Source organism: Eubalaena glacialis, chromosome 17, assembly GCF_028564815.1.
Source record: "Eubalaena glacialis isolate mEubGla1 chromosome 17, mEubGla1.1.hap2.+ XY, whole genome shotgun sequence".
Taxonomy (NCBI): Eukaryota; Metazoa; Chordata; class Mammalia; order Artiodactyla; family Balaenidae; genus Eubalaena; species Eubalaena glacialis.
Window position 1 is genome coordinate 445,995 of NC_083732.1, and position 13,446 is coordinate 459,440.

The 13,446-nt window shown below is 50.6% G+C and overlaps 1 protein-coding gene across 11 annotated transcripts in view; it reads left to right on the forward strand.

Moving 5' to 3' along the window:
- The window catches only part of SPIDR (scaffold protein involved in DNA repair), a 367,405-nt gene extending 354,363 nt beyond the window's left edge, over positions 1–13,042 (forward strand). For 8 of the 11 annotated variants that reach the window (XM_061171846.1, XM_061171849.1, XM_061171856.1 and 5 more), the window contains 4 exons: positions 7,377–7,470; positions 8,177–8,291; positions 8,553–8,606; positions 12,632–13,042. In XM_061171846.1, coding sequence (XP_061027829.1) covers positions 7,377–7,470; positions 8,177–8,291; positions 8,553–8,606; positions 12,632–12,796 — 428 coding nt within the window. In that variant the 3' untranslated portion in view covers positions 12,797–13,042. Of the gene's footprint in view, positions 1–7,376; positions 7,471–8,176; positions 8,292–8,552; positions 8,607–10,579; positions 10,835–12,631 lie in introns of those variants that run through there. The other 3 variants (XM_061171847.1, XM_061171848.1, XM_061171850.1) reach the window with 3 other exon arrangements.
- The last annotated feature ends 404 nt before the right edge of the window (positions 13,043–13,446 follow it).

The window sequence follows — 13,446 nt, forward strand, 5'->3', positions numbered from 1 at the left end:
TGGAGTCATCCTTTTCCTTTGTAATCTCCCTCCTGGAGCCTTCTGTCCCTCTGAACCAATCTTGACTAGTTGCTCTGTTGTCAGCTATTGTCCTGGGCCTCCCTTCTATTAATCATTTAGGTTCGATTCATTCTTTCCTAAATCACATAACTTCTTTGTTGGTTTATTCTGTCTGTAGGTTTTTTGTAAATGTTCTTTACCAAGTTGTGGAAACCCCCTCTTTTCCTAGGCTACTGAGAGTTTTTATCATGAATGGGTGTCGGATTTTGTCCAACACTTTTTCTGCATCTATTGATATGATCGTATGATTTTTCTTTCGTCTGTTGATATGATAAATTACAGTAATTGATTTTTTTAAATACTGAACCAGCCTTGTAAACCTGTAATAAATCCCATTTGGTCATGGTATAATCCTTTTTTTTACATAGTTGGATTAGATTGCTAATATCTTGTTAAGGACTTTTGTAACTATGTTCATGAGAGATATTGGTCTGTAGTTTTCCTTTCATGTAATGTCTTTATCTGGATTTGGTACTAGGTGAATGCTGTCCTCAGAGGATGAGTTAGGAAGTATTCCTTCTGCTACTATCTTCATGGAAGAAATTATAGAGTACTGGTATAATTCCTTTCTTAAATGTTTGATAGAATTTATCCGTGAACCCATCTGGGCCTGGTGCTTCCTGTTTTGGAAGGTTATGAATTATTGATTCAATTGCTTTAATATAGGCTTACCTTGTTTTATTGAGCTTGGTAGATCGTGCATTTTTCACACATTGAAGTTTTGTGGCAACCCTGTGTCAAGCAAGCCTATCAGTGCTATTTTTCAACAGCATTTGCTCACTTTGTGTCTTGGTGTCATGTTTTGGTAATTTGTGCAATATTTCAGATTTTTTCATTATGACTATATTTGCTGTGGTGATCTGTGGTCAGTGATGTTTGATGCTACTATTACAAAAACGTTATGACTTGCTGAAGGCTCAGATGATGGTTAGCATAGTTTAGCAATTAAGTATTCTTTAATTAAGTGGGTTTTTTTTTAGACATAATGTATTTATTGCACACTTAATAGACTACAGTATAGTGTAGACATAACTTTTATATGCACTGGGAACCCCCCAAATTCATGTGACTAGCTTTATGGCAGTATTCGCTTTATTGTGGTGAGTGGTCTGGATCCGAGCCCACAGTATCTCTGAGGTGTGCCTGTAGGTCTCAGCCTATTCAGATCACTAGTTTCTTCTTGTGGGAGTTTTTGCAGATTGTGTCTTTCAAGGAATTGGTCCATTTCACCTAAGTTATTGAACTTGGGTGCATAGAGTTATTTCTGACATTCCTTTATTCTCCTTTTATTACTGATCCACGGGATCAGTAATGACGGCCCCTCTTTCATTTCTGATATAAATAATTTGTTTCTTCTCTCTTTTATCCTTGGTTATCCTAGCTAGAAGTTTATTAATTTTTATTGACCTTTTCAAAGAACCAACTTTTGGGTTTCTTGATTTTTTTTCTATTGATTTCCTGTTTTCAATGTCATTGATTTCTGCTCTAATTTTTGTTACTGCTTATGTTCTCCTTACTTTGTGTTTTAGTTTGCTTCTCTTTTTCTTGTTTCTTAAGATGAAAGCTTAGATTATCGATTTTAGATGTTTTCTAATATTTACATTTAGTGCTGTAAACTTCTCTAAGCACTGCTTTTGCTGCATCCCACAAGTTTTGATGTGTTTTTGTTTTCATTTAGTTCAAGGTATTTTCAAATTTCTTGAGATTTCTTCTTTGACGCACATGTTATTTAGAAGTGCATTGTTTGATCTCCAAATATTTGGGGGTTTTCCAGTTATCTTTCTGTTATTGATTTCTGTTTAATTCCATTGCAGTTTAGGAGCACGTTTAGTATGATTTTTATACCTTTAAATGTGTTAAGGTGTGTTTTGTGGCCCAGAATGTGGTCTGTCTGGATGAATGTCCCATGAGAGCTTGAGAGGAAGGTGTGTCCTTCTCTTGTCGGATGGAGGCGTCTGTAAACATCAGTCAGAACCGGGAATGGTGCTACTCAGTTCAACTATGTCTTTATGATTTTCTGCCTGTGGATCTGTCGGTCACTGGTAAGGGGACTTGAAGTCTCCAAACACAATATATAAAATACAGCCATGGGTCTGTTTCTCTCCTCCCAGTTCTGTCAGTTGGCTTCACGTGGTTTTAGCAGCCTGTTGTTAGGCAGACGCACATTAAGGACAGATACGTCTCCTAGGAGAACAGACCCCTTTCCCATGAGGTAATGCCCCTCTCGATCCCTGATGACTTTCCTTACTCCAAAGTCGGCTGTGTCTGAAATTAATGTAGCTCTCTAGTTTTCTCTTATTAGCATGAGCATAATATGACTTTTTCTATCCCTTTGCTTTTCATCTCTTTGAGTCTTTGTGTTTGAAGCAGATTTCTTGTAGACACCGTAGAGATGGCTCACATTTTTTGTCCGCTCTTAAGAGTCTCTTTCTTATATTTAGACCATTGACATTTAAAGTGAATATTTATATCATTGGGTTAAGATCTATCATACGTATATTTGTTTTCTGTTCCTTGCTCTTGTTTCTTTTTTTGTTTTCCACTTTCTTCCTGCCTTTTCTCATTTTTTTTTTCCCCCTTGGCTGCACCAGGTGGGATCTTAGTTCCCCGATCAGGGATCAAACCCAGGCCCTCGGCAGCGGAAGCGCCAGGTCCTAACCACTGGACGCCAGGGAAGTCCCTGCCTTTTCTCATCTTAACTGAGCATTCTGTATGATTCCATTTTCTCCTCTCTCTCAGTGTGTCAATTATACTTCTAGAAAAAAGTTTTAGTAGTTGCCCTAGAGTTTGCAGTGTACACTTAGAACCAGTCAAATTCACTTTCAGATAACACTGCCTGCTTCAGGGTGTAGCCACGTTATCAATCTCTCCCTCAGTCCCTTATAACAGCTGTCATTCACTTCACTTACTCACAAGGCATAACACTGAACCCATCGTTGTTATAGATCAGTTTAGAACAACAGAGGTTAAAGCTTTTACTTTACCCTCATTTATTCCTTTTTCAGTGCCCTTCCTTTACTTCATGTAGGTCCAATTTCTGACCTATATCATTTCATTACCTTCATTACCATTTTCACGTTGAGCACTCTGGGGGTCTCTCGGAAGCTGTCCTGCAGGCGTGCAGGCGGGTCAGTGGATGTGTACAGGCTGTTACCACAGTGCAGCCAGACCCTCCGAGAAGGCCCAGCTAACTAGGGATTAAGAGAAGACGAAGCCCAGCTGCAAAAACCAGGGGTGGGCCCAGCCTCCCACACAGGAGCCCCTGGCCAAGGCAGAGGCCAGGCAGGGACCAGCTCCCAGCTGGACACAGGGACGGGACCCCCTGCCCTCCAGCCAGCCGTGGGCTGGCCCAGACTGGATTCCATCAAATCCAGGAGAGCCCCTCAGCCGTGCTCTGCCCTGCCCGGCCTGCCCCAGGCGGGGCTCTCAGCTGGCCTCAGGGTCTCCCTCGGCCGCCTGGACCTGGCAGGACAGCGAGCGTGTTCCCTGAGCAGAGCTGGGACGGACGCAGAGAGCGGCCTGTGCGTCAGTCACTCACTGAGAGCCAGCAGCGCCTGCCAGGAAGATGTCTCCAGGAGGTGACGGCGCCCACGGCCTTCCCTCCCCGAGAGTCGGCTCCCAGAGCTGCAGGGACTTCCTTCCAGTCTGTTTCTGGGGGCAGTTTTGCAGTTGGTTTTATCCTCCTTGCCCCACTTGACACTCTGTATCTGCCGCTTGCTGGTGGGCGGTGACCTTCCCTGCGCTATGCAGGGGGCAGAGTCCTGTCCTCAAACCGGGTGTCGACCTCGACCTAGAAGAAGGTCCTGAGCCCCAACTTCTTTCAGCCAGAAAGAAGGGTGGGGACAGTGTGGCAGAGAGCTGGCCGCCCACGAAGGACGGGCCCCAGCGCTTCCGATAGGACCCTCAGGAAGGACCTTTTACAAAGTCGTTTTAATAAACATGTGATACACCTTCCCAAGCCTAATTATAAGAGGTTTCTGTAAATGAGACAAAGAATGTAAAGGCTTTTAACAGCAAATTGCAGCAATTTGCCAGAATTCTCAAACCCTAACAACAGTTGTTGTTTTCCTTCTGATGCTTCTTTAAGTGAATGTCCTAGATACTAAAGGTTAATAGTACAATTCCCAGCTGTCCCCTGGGTTGCCAGAAGGGATTGCCAGTGGTGTGGAGACCCCAGATGAAATGTATTTCCTCAGCTCCTGCCTTGTTCCCTAATTGGAGGGAAATTGCTTAATCTCATGTAAGTGTAAATGCTGTTAACACCCAAAAATATTCTAGGGTAAAGGGAACTGTGGTTTGTAGCAGTCTTCTTTTTCTTAATTCATTTAGCAGACCTGCCAAGGACTGTGTGAGCCTCTGTGCTGACACGCCCTGGGGTGGGAGCCCTCCCCGCAACCTGGACTCTTGACATTCATGAAGACACGCCTTCGGCTGTATTATAAGCTCTTACTGGCTTAACTTTTCATTGCTTTGACTCAATCTTGATTAGATTTGCAAGAACAATGAAATTAGCTGGGCAGCCTTTTTAAAATCAAGCTGTATTATTTTCATTTTTAAAAAGCCATTCAAGGATGCATTGCATGAATGCATTTTGATAAACTGGGCCTACTTAGTTCTCATCATTCTGTTTTATCCTCTACAAATAAATTTTCTCCTAATGTTTGTTCTAGTGGAGAATGAAATTCTTTGCTCCAAGAGTGTGAAGGATGACTCTTCTATCTTTCTGGAAACTTAGGTCACATCTTACTTTTTTTCAAATGTCTAATTTCACCACTTTTCAACAAGGATGGTCTGTGATTTGCAGTGAATCTTGATGGTATGTACAATGCTTCACATTCCAAGAAAATCAGACCAACTCAATCCCCTGTTTAAAATTCCTTTCTGGCTTCTCATCCCTTCCAAGACCAAGTCTAGAATCCCCAGCGAGACCCTGGATGGTCCTGGCCTGCCAGCCTGCAGACTTCACAGCGGTCTCACCTGCCTCTTCTTTCTGCCTGTTTGGCCTCCAGCCCCACCTCAGGGTAAAGAGTGGGCCTGTGCCTCTCCCTACCTGCAGCCCCTCCTCAGGTCCATTCTTTCGGGAAGTCTCCCCTGACACTTAGGCCAGCCTAGAGGCCTCTCTTTTGCACCCCTGAGGGGTCTTTTCCATTTCTCAATTTAGCACTTATTTCATGGTTTTCTTTAATAAACTGGGTTTTTTTTAGAGCAGTTTTAGGTTCACAGCAAAACTGAGCACAATGTACAGAGCTTTTCCGCATTCCCCCACCCCATACACACAGCCTCGCCCGCCGTCAGCATCCCCCCCCCGGATAGTTGATGACCCTGATCGACACGCCATCGTCATCCAGAGTCCGTAGTTTACAGCAGGGTTCACTCTTGGTGGTGTCATTTTACGGACTTAGACACACTTAGGACATGCAGCCATCCTTACAGCGTCACAGAGAATAGTTTCCCTGGCCTAAAATCCCCTGGGCTCCACCTCTTCAGCCCTCTCTCCCACTCAATACCTGGAAACCACTGATCTTTTCACCATCTGTATAGTTTTGCTTTTTCCAGAATGTCCTATAGTTGGAATCATACAGTGTGTAGCCTTTTGAGCTTGGCTTTTTTCACTTAGTAATACGCATTTAAGGTCCCTTCATGTCTTTTCACGGCTTGAGAACTCATTTTTTAAAAATCATTGAATAACATTCCACTTTCTAGATGAACCAGAGCTTATGTATCCATTCACCTACTGACGGACATCTTGGTTGCTTCCATGTTTTGGTAATTATGAATAGAGCTGCTGTAAATATCCACATGCCAGTGTTTATGTGGACCTACATTTTCAGCTCCTTTGTGTAAATACCAAGGAGCGTGATTGTTTGATTGTATGGTAAGACTGTGTTTAATTTTGTAAGAAACTGCCAAACTGTCCTCCAAAGTGGCTGCACCATCTGCATCCCCACCAGCAACGATGAGAGTCCCTGCTGCTCCGCACCCTCCCCAGCATCTGGTGCTGTCAGTGTGTGGGCTTCGGCCATGCTCATAGGTGTGTCGTGGTGTCTCATTGCTGAGTTCGTTTGCATTTCCCTCGAGACATGATGCTGAACATCTTTTCACATGCTTTTCTGCCGTCTCTGTATCTCCTCTGGTGAGTTGTCTGTTAAAGTCTTTGGCCCAATTTTTAATCAGGTTATTCTGATTCTTATTGTCGAGTTTTTTTGTCGTTGTTGTTTTTTTTTGCGGGGGGGGGTCTGTGCTGCACAGCATGTGGGATCTTAGTTTCCCAAGCAGGGCTCGAACCTGTGCCCCCTGTATTGGAAAGCAGATTCTTAACCACTGGACCACCAGGGAAGTCCCTTTATTGTTGAGTTTTAAAAGTTCTTAATATATTTTGGATAGCAGTCCTTTATCACAGTGTCTTTTGCAGATATTTTCTCCCATATTTCGTGATCTTTATACTTGTTATTTGTTTATCTGCTTTTCCAGCCTGACTGTGGCGTCCATGAAAGTGTAGATTGTGGCATCTACCCTTATGTTCAAAGTGCTATGTGTATATCCCACACTAAAGAGCATTGTATATGTATTTCTTTGTTGAATAAATAAATCACAAATGTTGGAGTAAAAAAGAAATGAGGGAACCAGAGAAATCATATAAGAAGAGATACTGACAAACCAATAAGAATATTTCTCTTTCCGTATCAAAGAAGTGGAACCGAAGCTGTGGAATTCCACCTACTGTCCAGGAGGCAAATAGTCCACGTGAGCGTCAGTGCAGTGGGCGGGCGTGGACGGCAGGAGCCGGAGGTTCTGTGGGAAGCGCCTCTGAAAGGGGTTCCGCCATCTCTGTGCTCACGCGCTTGGACGCAGTAACTCCACTCCGCGAGCGCATCCTAAGAGAAGGGTCCAGCACAGAAGGAGCCAGGTAGACAGATGCCCACCGCCTCGGGCTAGGGCACTTTGGAGACCTGGTGTCCAGTCTGGAGAGTGGCCGAGGGAACCGTGACCTAAGGGGACAGCCATGCAGCAGCCCAAGGGCAGGACGAGACGGTGCAGGGATGGGGTGCTTGTCACGGCCTCAGAACCTGCACGTTGGAAAAAGGCAAAAACGAAAATACTCGGTTAGGTAGTAACACGCCTAAGCTTTAAGACTTGCTCTTTGTTGTAATTTTGTGCAATAAATGGAAATTATAAAAAGCTTAGGAACATTTATATAAACTCACACATGAGAAGCAAACCTGGGGCACCTCATGTTACCGTCTGTGACCTGAGGGGCAAAGAGAATTTGGGGGACAGAGCCGCCTCTGAGCCCGGCTCTGCTTCCCTGGGCCTAGGCGCTGTGGTCGCCGTGGACGAGAGCACCGCCTGCTCGTGGCCTGCGTGTGACCTGTGTGGCGGTGAGAGACTGGAACGGAGGCCGGAAGACAGGTAGGGGCAGCGGCGGCAGCAGCCCGGGACCCCAGGGGCCAGGCCCAGGGAACACGGAGCGGCCAAGCTGCAGGAGGAGGCCCGGGCGCCGTGTTTTCTCTCCTCACGACTGGGGTTCTGCTGTTCCCCGAGGCTCTTCCTGTCTTAAAAGAGAGAAGAGCCGGGTTTCCTCAGCTTCTTTGTTATCAGGCGGGAGAAAAAGAACTCGGGGCTAACATGAACGTGAGAAACACTTGGTGACGGCACAGCCAACCTCTGCAAGCAGACATCCCTGCCCAGCCTTACCGGTCCCCACCCCGGGGCCCGTCCTCGGAGCCCGTCCTCCGGCCCCCCCCGCCCCCCCCCCCCCGTGACTGTCAGAGGCACGTGCACAGGGCGTGTCACCACGTTCCTGCTCCGTGACGCCTCACAGGTGGTGGCCTGGACAGGGTTTCCTTGGAAGCAAGAAGGAGCAGAGATACTGATGGTGGGAACAGGTGTGCCGGTCCGGCGCTTCCCCTTGTTGGCTGCGTGCTCAGCCGGGGGCGCCCCCCGCTCCGGGCGCTGCTACCGCGGAGCCAGGCTGCTTGGGGCCTGTTCCAGGAGCCGGGTTTCTGAGCCCCCCTCTAACACGGCAGACGGACACTCGCTCGCGTGCAGGGAGTGTGTGTCTGTCTGCCCGCCGCCAGGCTCCCGCGCTCTGTGCCTTCTTGTTTCCAAACAACAGGGGCGCCTTCTCCTGTGGGGACTGCTCCCGCGTGGTCACCTCTCCCGTCCTCAGAAGGCACCTGCAGGTCTTCCTGGACTGCCCCTTGCGACCCCAGTGCACAGTGAGAGTCAAGGTAGGAACCGGCGGGAGCTCGTGCATCCGCGTCCACCTGCTGCGCGCCCCCTTCACCCGCGGCCGGGCCGGGGCTGCGTCTCCTGCTCTTTTCCTGGGAAAGGGGGCAGGGCTCCCCCGAGGGGCCGCAGCCCTCCCCTGTCTGACTTAAGGCTCTGCGATGGAAGCTGGTGGCTTAGAGTCACACATCAGGTCTCGGTCGGGGGGTCGTTCCGGGTGAGCGGGGTTGGGGTCCTGACCCCGCCCATGGCTGTTCTTGCAGCTGCTGCAGCACAGTATCTCTTCGCTCCTGAGGTTTGCCGCCTGCGAGGACGGGGTAAGTCGGGGCGCCCAGCCCAGGTGCGTGTCCTTACTCTCCTCCCCCGTGTCCCTTGGCTGCAAGGGCCCTCTGTGTGCCATGTGCGAGCTGAGAGTCCGGACTCTCCCGAGACTCGGCTTGGCCTTCTGTTTCCTCTTCTGACTCACGCCCGAGTCTGCTAACAAGATCCTTTCCCTTTTGGAATCGAGGTTATTTTCTGATCAGTCTTGCAGTAGACACACGAATCTGTCCCCCAGCTTTGATTATGGTAAGTCGGTCTTGAGGTTTCAAGTTAAACCTCCTGCCATGGTTTCACGTTAATAGGACAATTACCTGAGACGCACATTTTTCTAAATTGCTGGGTATTCTCTAGTCTGAGTGCCTGGAAACTTGACTGTTATTTCTCAGATCTGCCCTGTTACTGTGGTGAGCTTTGTAAAGAGGTGTGAGGCGTGCTCCTCAAAGAAAGCACCACCTGAGCACACATACCTCACTTTTGGCCCTCATAAACGAGAGAGGTCTGTCCTTGTTAGAGCCATTTGAAAGCCCCACAAGTGGCCTGTGGAATCGCGGAGCCCTGGAGAGAGTGCTGTGCCTGTGCCCTGCTGGGGTCCACGTCCAGGTGGCAGACATGGGCCAGCTCGTGAGACTGCTGTGTAAGGGGAGGCTCACATTTGCAGAACTTTCTGATGGGTTCCCAAAGCGAAATGCCAGCTCTGATGCCGCCCTGAATTTGGAGGCTCCCAGGCTGCTCTCCCGGCCGCTCGCCAGTCCTGTCCCAGCCCCTCCTGGGCTTGGGGTGTCGGGGGAGAAGCAGCCCTTAACACTCTTTCATGTGCACCGGATGTCAGAGTTTGGAGTAAATTGGAACGTGGACAAATCTGTGCACAGAACCTTTAAGGATCCCTGGTGTGACTGTGGTTCCAGCTCTGATTCCTGGCCTCACGCATCTCTTTAGAGCAACTCGGTGACCCCCGCAGCGCAAACCTTCGTCCAGGGGGCTGCTGCGCGGTGGGGATTGATGTTTGGACCAGGCTGTAGGAGGGCCTATAGACAGGTGTGCCTGAGGGTGTGACAGTAAGTAAGCGTTTGGGACGGGCCGGGCACCGTGCTCCCCGCTGTCCTCGTGCCGCCTCCCCGTGGGCACAGCCCACGCTGCCGGGGAGGCATCGGGGCAGGCCCGCGGCACGCTCCCTGCCGGCTGCAGAGACACCTGCAGAGCGGGGCCGTTGCTCTGCTCACCACCTGCAGGGTAGCCAGCCCGGGTAGGGCCCGCAGGGGCCTTGTGTGTGTTGCGCTCTCGTGGAGTCCTGCGTTTCACGGGTGGCGAGGCCGCGGTTCCTGGGACCGTGGGTGCTTAGGTGAGGCCGATGGAGTGGGAAGTTCCAAGGTGGGGCTGCAAACAGGCACTAAAGCCGGCAGATCCGGGTCATCGGAGAACACGTTCCTCTGGAGGGTGCTGGGGGAGTCCTGTTTAAGGAGAACACAGCATAAACGAACCCAGCAAAGCGCATGGCTGAACGCCTGGGGACGGCGCCCAGAGCGCCTGCCGGCCCTGCGGTTACTCAGGCGCCTGCCTCCCCTGGGCCCCTGGCTCCCAGGAGGGCGGCCCTCAGCCACCTGCTCCGTCCAGGGACCTGGCAGGAACCCGCATTCACGTATCGCTTCTGATGGAGGCAGGCTGTACCTCCCCCACAGTAAACGTCTCGACTCCTCTCCCGCTGCTCCTAGAGACGCAAGAGGCGGGTGTGCGGCCTGGCTGGCAAGCGCCTCGGTGACCCTGCGTGGCTGCTCTGCTGTCAGAGGCGAGGCCGGTAGGACTGGGGGGCGCCGAGCTCCTCACCCCCCGCTACCGCCCCCCGGCCTACGCCCGGTGGATTCTCAGGCTTTACGCTGACCTGGAGGGAAGCGGACACCTTCCTCCCTACCTGTAGGAGAGACCTCCCGGGGGCATTGGCCACAAGGCTCATCTGGATTCTGTCGGTTTTCAGGGTGAGAAGGTACATTCGCCAAAATCCAGAGAATCAGATGAGGACTTTCCACGAGAACCGCGGCTCCATTCCCAGAACAAAACGTGCCGCTTCCGGTCCGGCACACACACGTGCCTTTAAAATAGAGGCACATTTTACACACACACGCGCGTTCGTATGACCGGCACATATGAGTTTGCTGGTGTGATTGGTTTAACATCTCTGTTTTAACTTCCCCCAAATATAATGTATCTATAGTGTAATGTCCATTTATAAATGATACAGTTATTATCGAAAACTGTAGCTGCCAACCCTGACACTTTAAAAAGAGGGTTTCCGCGGACTCTCTTCCAACGCCGAGGCCCGTGCTCGTACCCAGGCGCCTGGGCCCACACCCACGCGCAGGTGCAGCCCTCAGAGCCGACACAGCGTGTCCAGCATCACGGCGTCCTCCCGGCCCTGGGTGGGGACTGCCCTCCCCGGTGTCACTGCCGCCTTCCTGCCGTCGCGGGCTCCATAGAAGCCCTGGGAGTGACCTTGACGTCTTGGCCGCGGGAGGCCTCCCCACTGTCCAGTCGCATCCTCTCCCTCCCTCTCTCTGCCTGCCTGGACCGGCGACTCTCAGCCCCGCTTCACCCGGCGTGCCACCAGGAAAGCCGCAGCTCCCTGCGAGCCACAGTGGGGAGGCCGTGCCTGTCTCGTAGGCGGGAAGACGTGCACCGCGGTCAGGTGGCTTTAGGGCAGCGTCCACATCCCAGACCGATCTGGACGTTTACTGCTTTAGAATGAGCCGTCTCAAGGCTCGGTGCTTCCACACAGACTCTGCACACAGACCTGCAGTCTGGACGAGGCTCCACGGGGCAGCAGCTGGTGCCCCAAAGCTGGGCTGGTGTCCCAGGAGGGCCCTTCAGTCCCCGGCTGGCCGCTGTGCTCCTGTCGGCTGGGACCTTCCCGGGCTCTGGCCAGACAACCACACAGCCTGGATGCCCTCGCGGCATGTGTCTGGGTCCCGAGCCGGGCAGAAGATGGGCCCCGGTCCTGACCGAGCCTGGGACACACTCAGTGCCCCTCCCCTCTCACTCTGTTCACAAGAAGCCAGTTGGCCGCCCAGCCTGGACCCAGGGGGAGGGCAGCGAGGCGCCTGTCAAGGAGCTACAGACGTGCCTGCTTTGGTCATGTTGTCTGACACCCGCCCACCCCCCTCCCCCCGAGTCCCCTCTGCCAAGACACGAATGGTGGAGGGGCGAGTTAGCAGCGAGCTCAGTTGCCACAGACGCCCGTCAAGTGTCTGGGACAGAGGAGGGCTGAGAGGTACACCTGACGTTACTCTGCAAGTGGCAGCAAAGGAGTTTCCGAAAGAACACGTTACCTTCTAGGGCTTCAGTCTCTGATAAGACCAATAACCCTCTTTATTTTCAGCCCCACCCCCAAAATAAAGTGTTCTGAGGTGTGATCCACGGAGACCAGGAGGGCACAGCACACCTTCCCAGCCCGCTCACCTGGGGCCCCTGCCACCCATGGCTCTACATTCCTGTGTAGAAATGAAACTTGCCCACAATTAACCAGTTCCCTAAGATAGTCATCCAACAATGTGAAGGAAAGGTTTTCTGTGGCATAGGAAGAGGTGTTTAGCTCAGTGTAACTCTGGGAGAAATGGGATCCTGTTAAGGAGGGAAGTTTGGGGCAAAGGAAGTCCTTTGACCAGAAGTGTTGCTCGAGTGGGGAAGTGGGATGCAGCAGCAGGCGTGATGTGTGCCTCCTGCTGGGACGCAGGGCACGGCCCTTCCCATGTGCTTTTCCCCCCAGTTTCTCTCCTAGGACGGCCGGCTGGGAGATGCACATCCTTGCACCCACTAACAAACATCGATCACAGATATTTTTAATGTTCTTGTGTAAAAACTAACTTGGCTACCAGAAAAAAGCAGTTCCTTTGCTTTTATTGCAGCCTCTTCCCTCCTCTGGAGAGGGGTCATGGGCCAGGGAAGGGCCTTCTCTGTCTTTGGTGTCCCGAGCCGATGGGAACAGCATGCCCAGGGCTGTTTGCTTTAACCAGCCTGTCTCTTATCCCTGCAGAGTTACGAGGTGAGGAGTGTCCTCGGAAAGGAGGTGGGGCCGATAACCTGTTTCGTCCGGTCCATCACCACCCGCCCGGCCAGCTGCGTGGGATTGGAAGAGGTTGAACTCCTGAGTGAGGGGGGAGCCTCTTCAGCACACCGTTGGCAGCCGCAGGATCCGTGAACTTTACAAAGTGGCTGCGAGCGGTGGTGGTTCGGTAGTTATTTGTTAACTCTAGGCAGAGTGAATGTACTTTATGATCTTGAAGTGGAACTTCGATTGTTCTGGGGCAAATGTTAGTAAAATGGCTTTGTAAACTGTAAATCAAAGTACTTCTTTCTGCGATGATATATATTTTTATTGCCTTTCTGCAAATTTAGGAACACGATAGAGCTTAAATAAGCTTGAGGTTTTCATTTTGTATTTACCTTAGACAATAATATAGTAGAAAAAGTTATTTTGTTCTACTGTAATTCTAAAGTGTTCAAAATTTACAATGATTCAACGTGTTTTTCTTATATTTCTTTTAACATTTCCCCAAAGAATTACCCTGCCGAGTGTAAACCTTTGTCCTCTATTGTCGTATTACTGTTCTGCACAGTGTCCAGCCTAAGCGTTCTGCAGGTCAGTATTTTTTGGAAAATGTTCTGGGGAACTATGTCAGAGGTAAAACTGTTTCCCGTAAAGTAGAGATAAAGTGACTGGCCTGATGATAGCTCCTTACGGAGAGATTGACATGTCTGGTTAGTCCTGCCGGGCACTGCGCAGGATTACGCCGCCACAGGAGAGCTGGGTAATCGTTCACCTTGTTGGCAGAGATCTGAGTTAAAAGT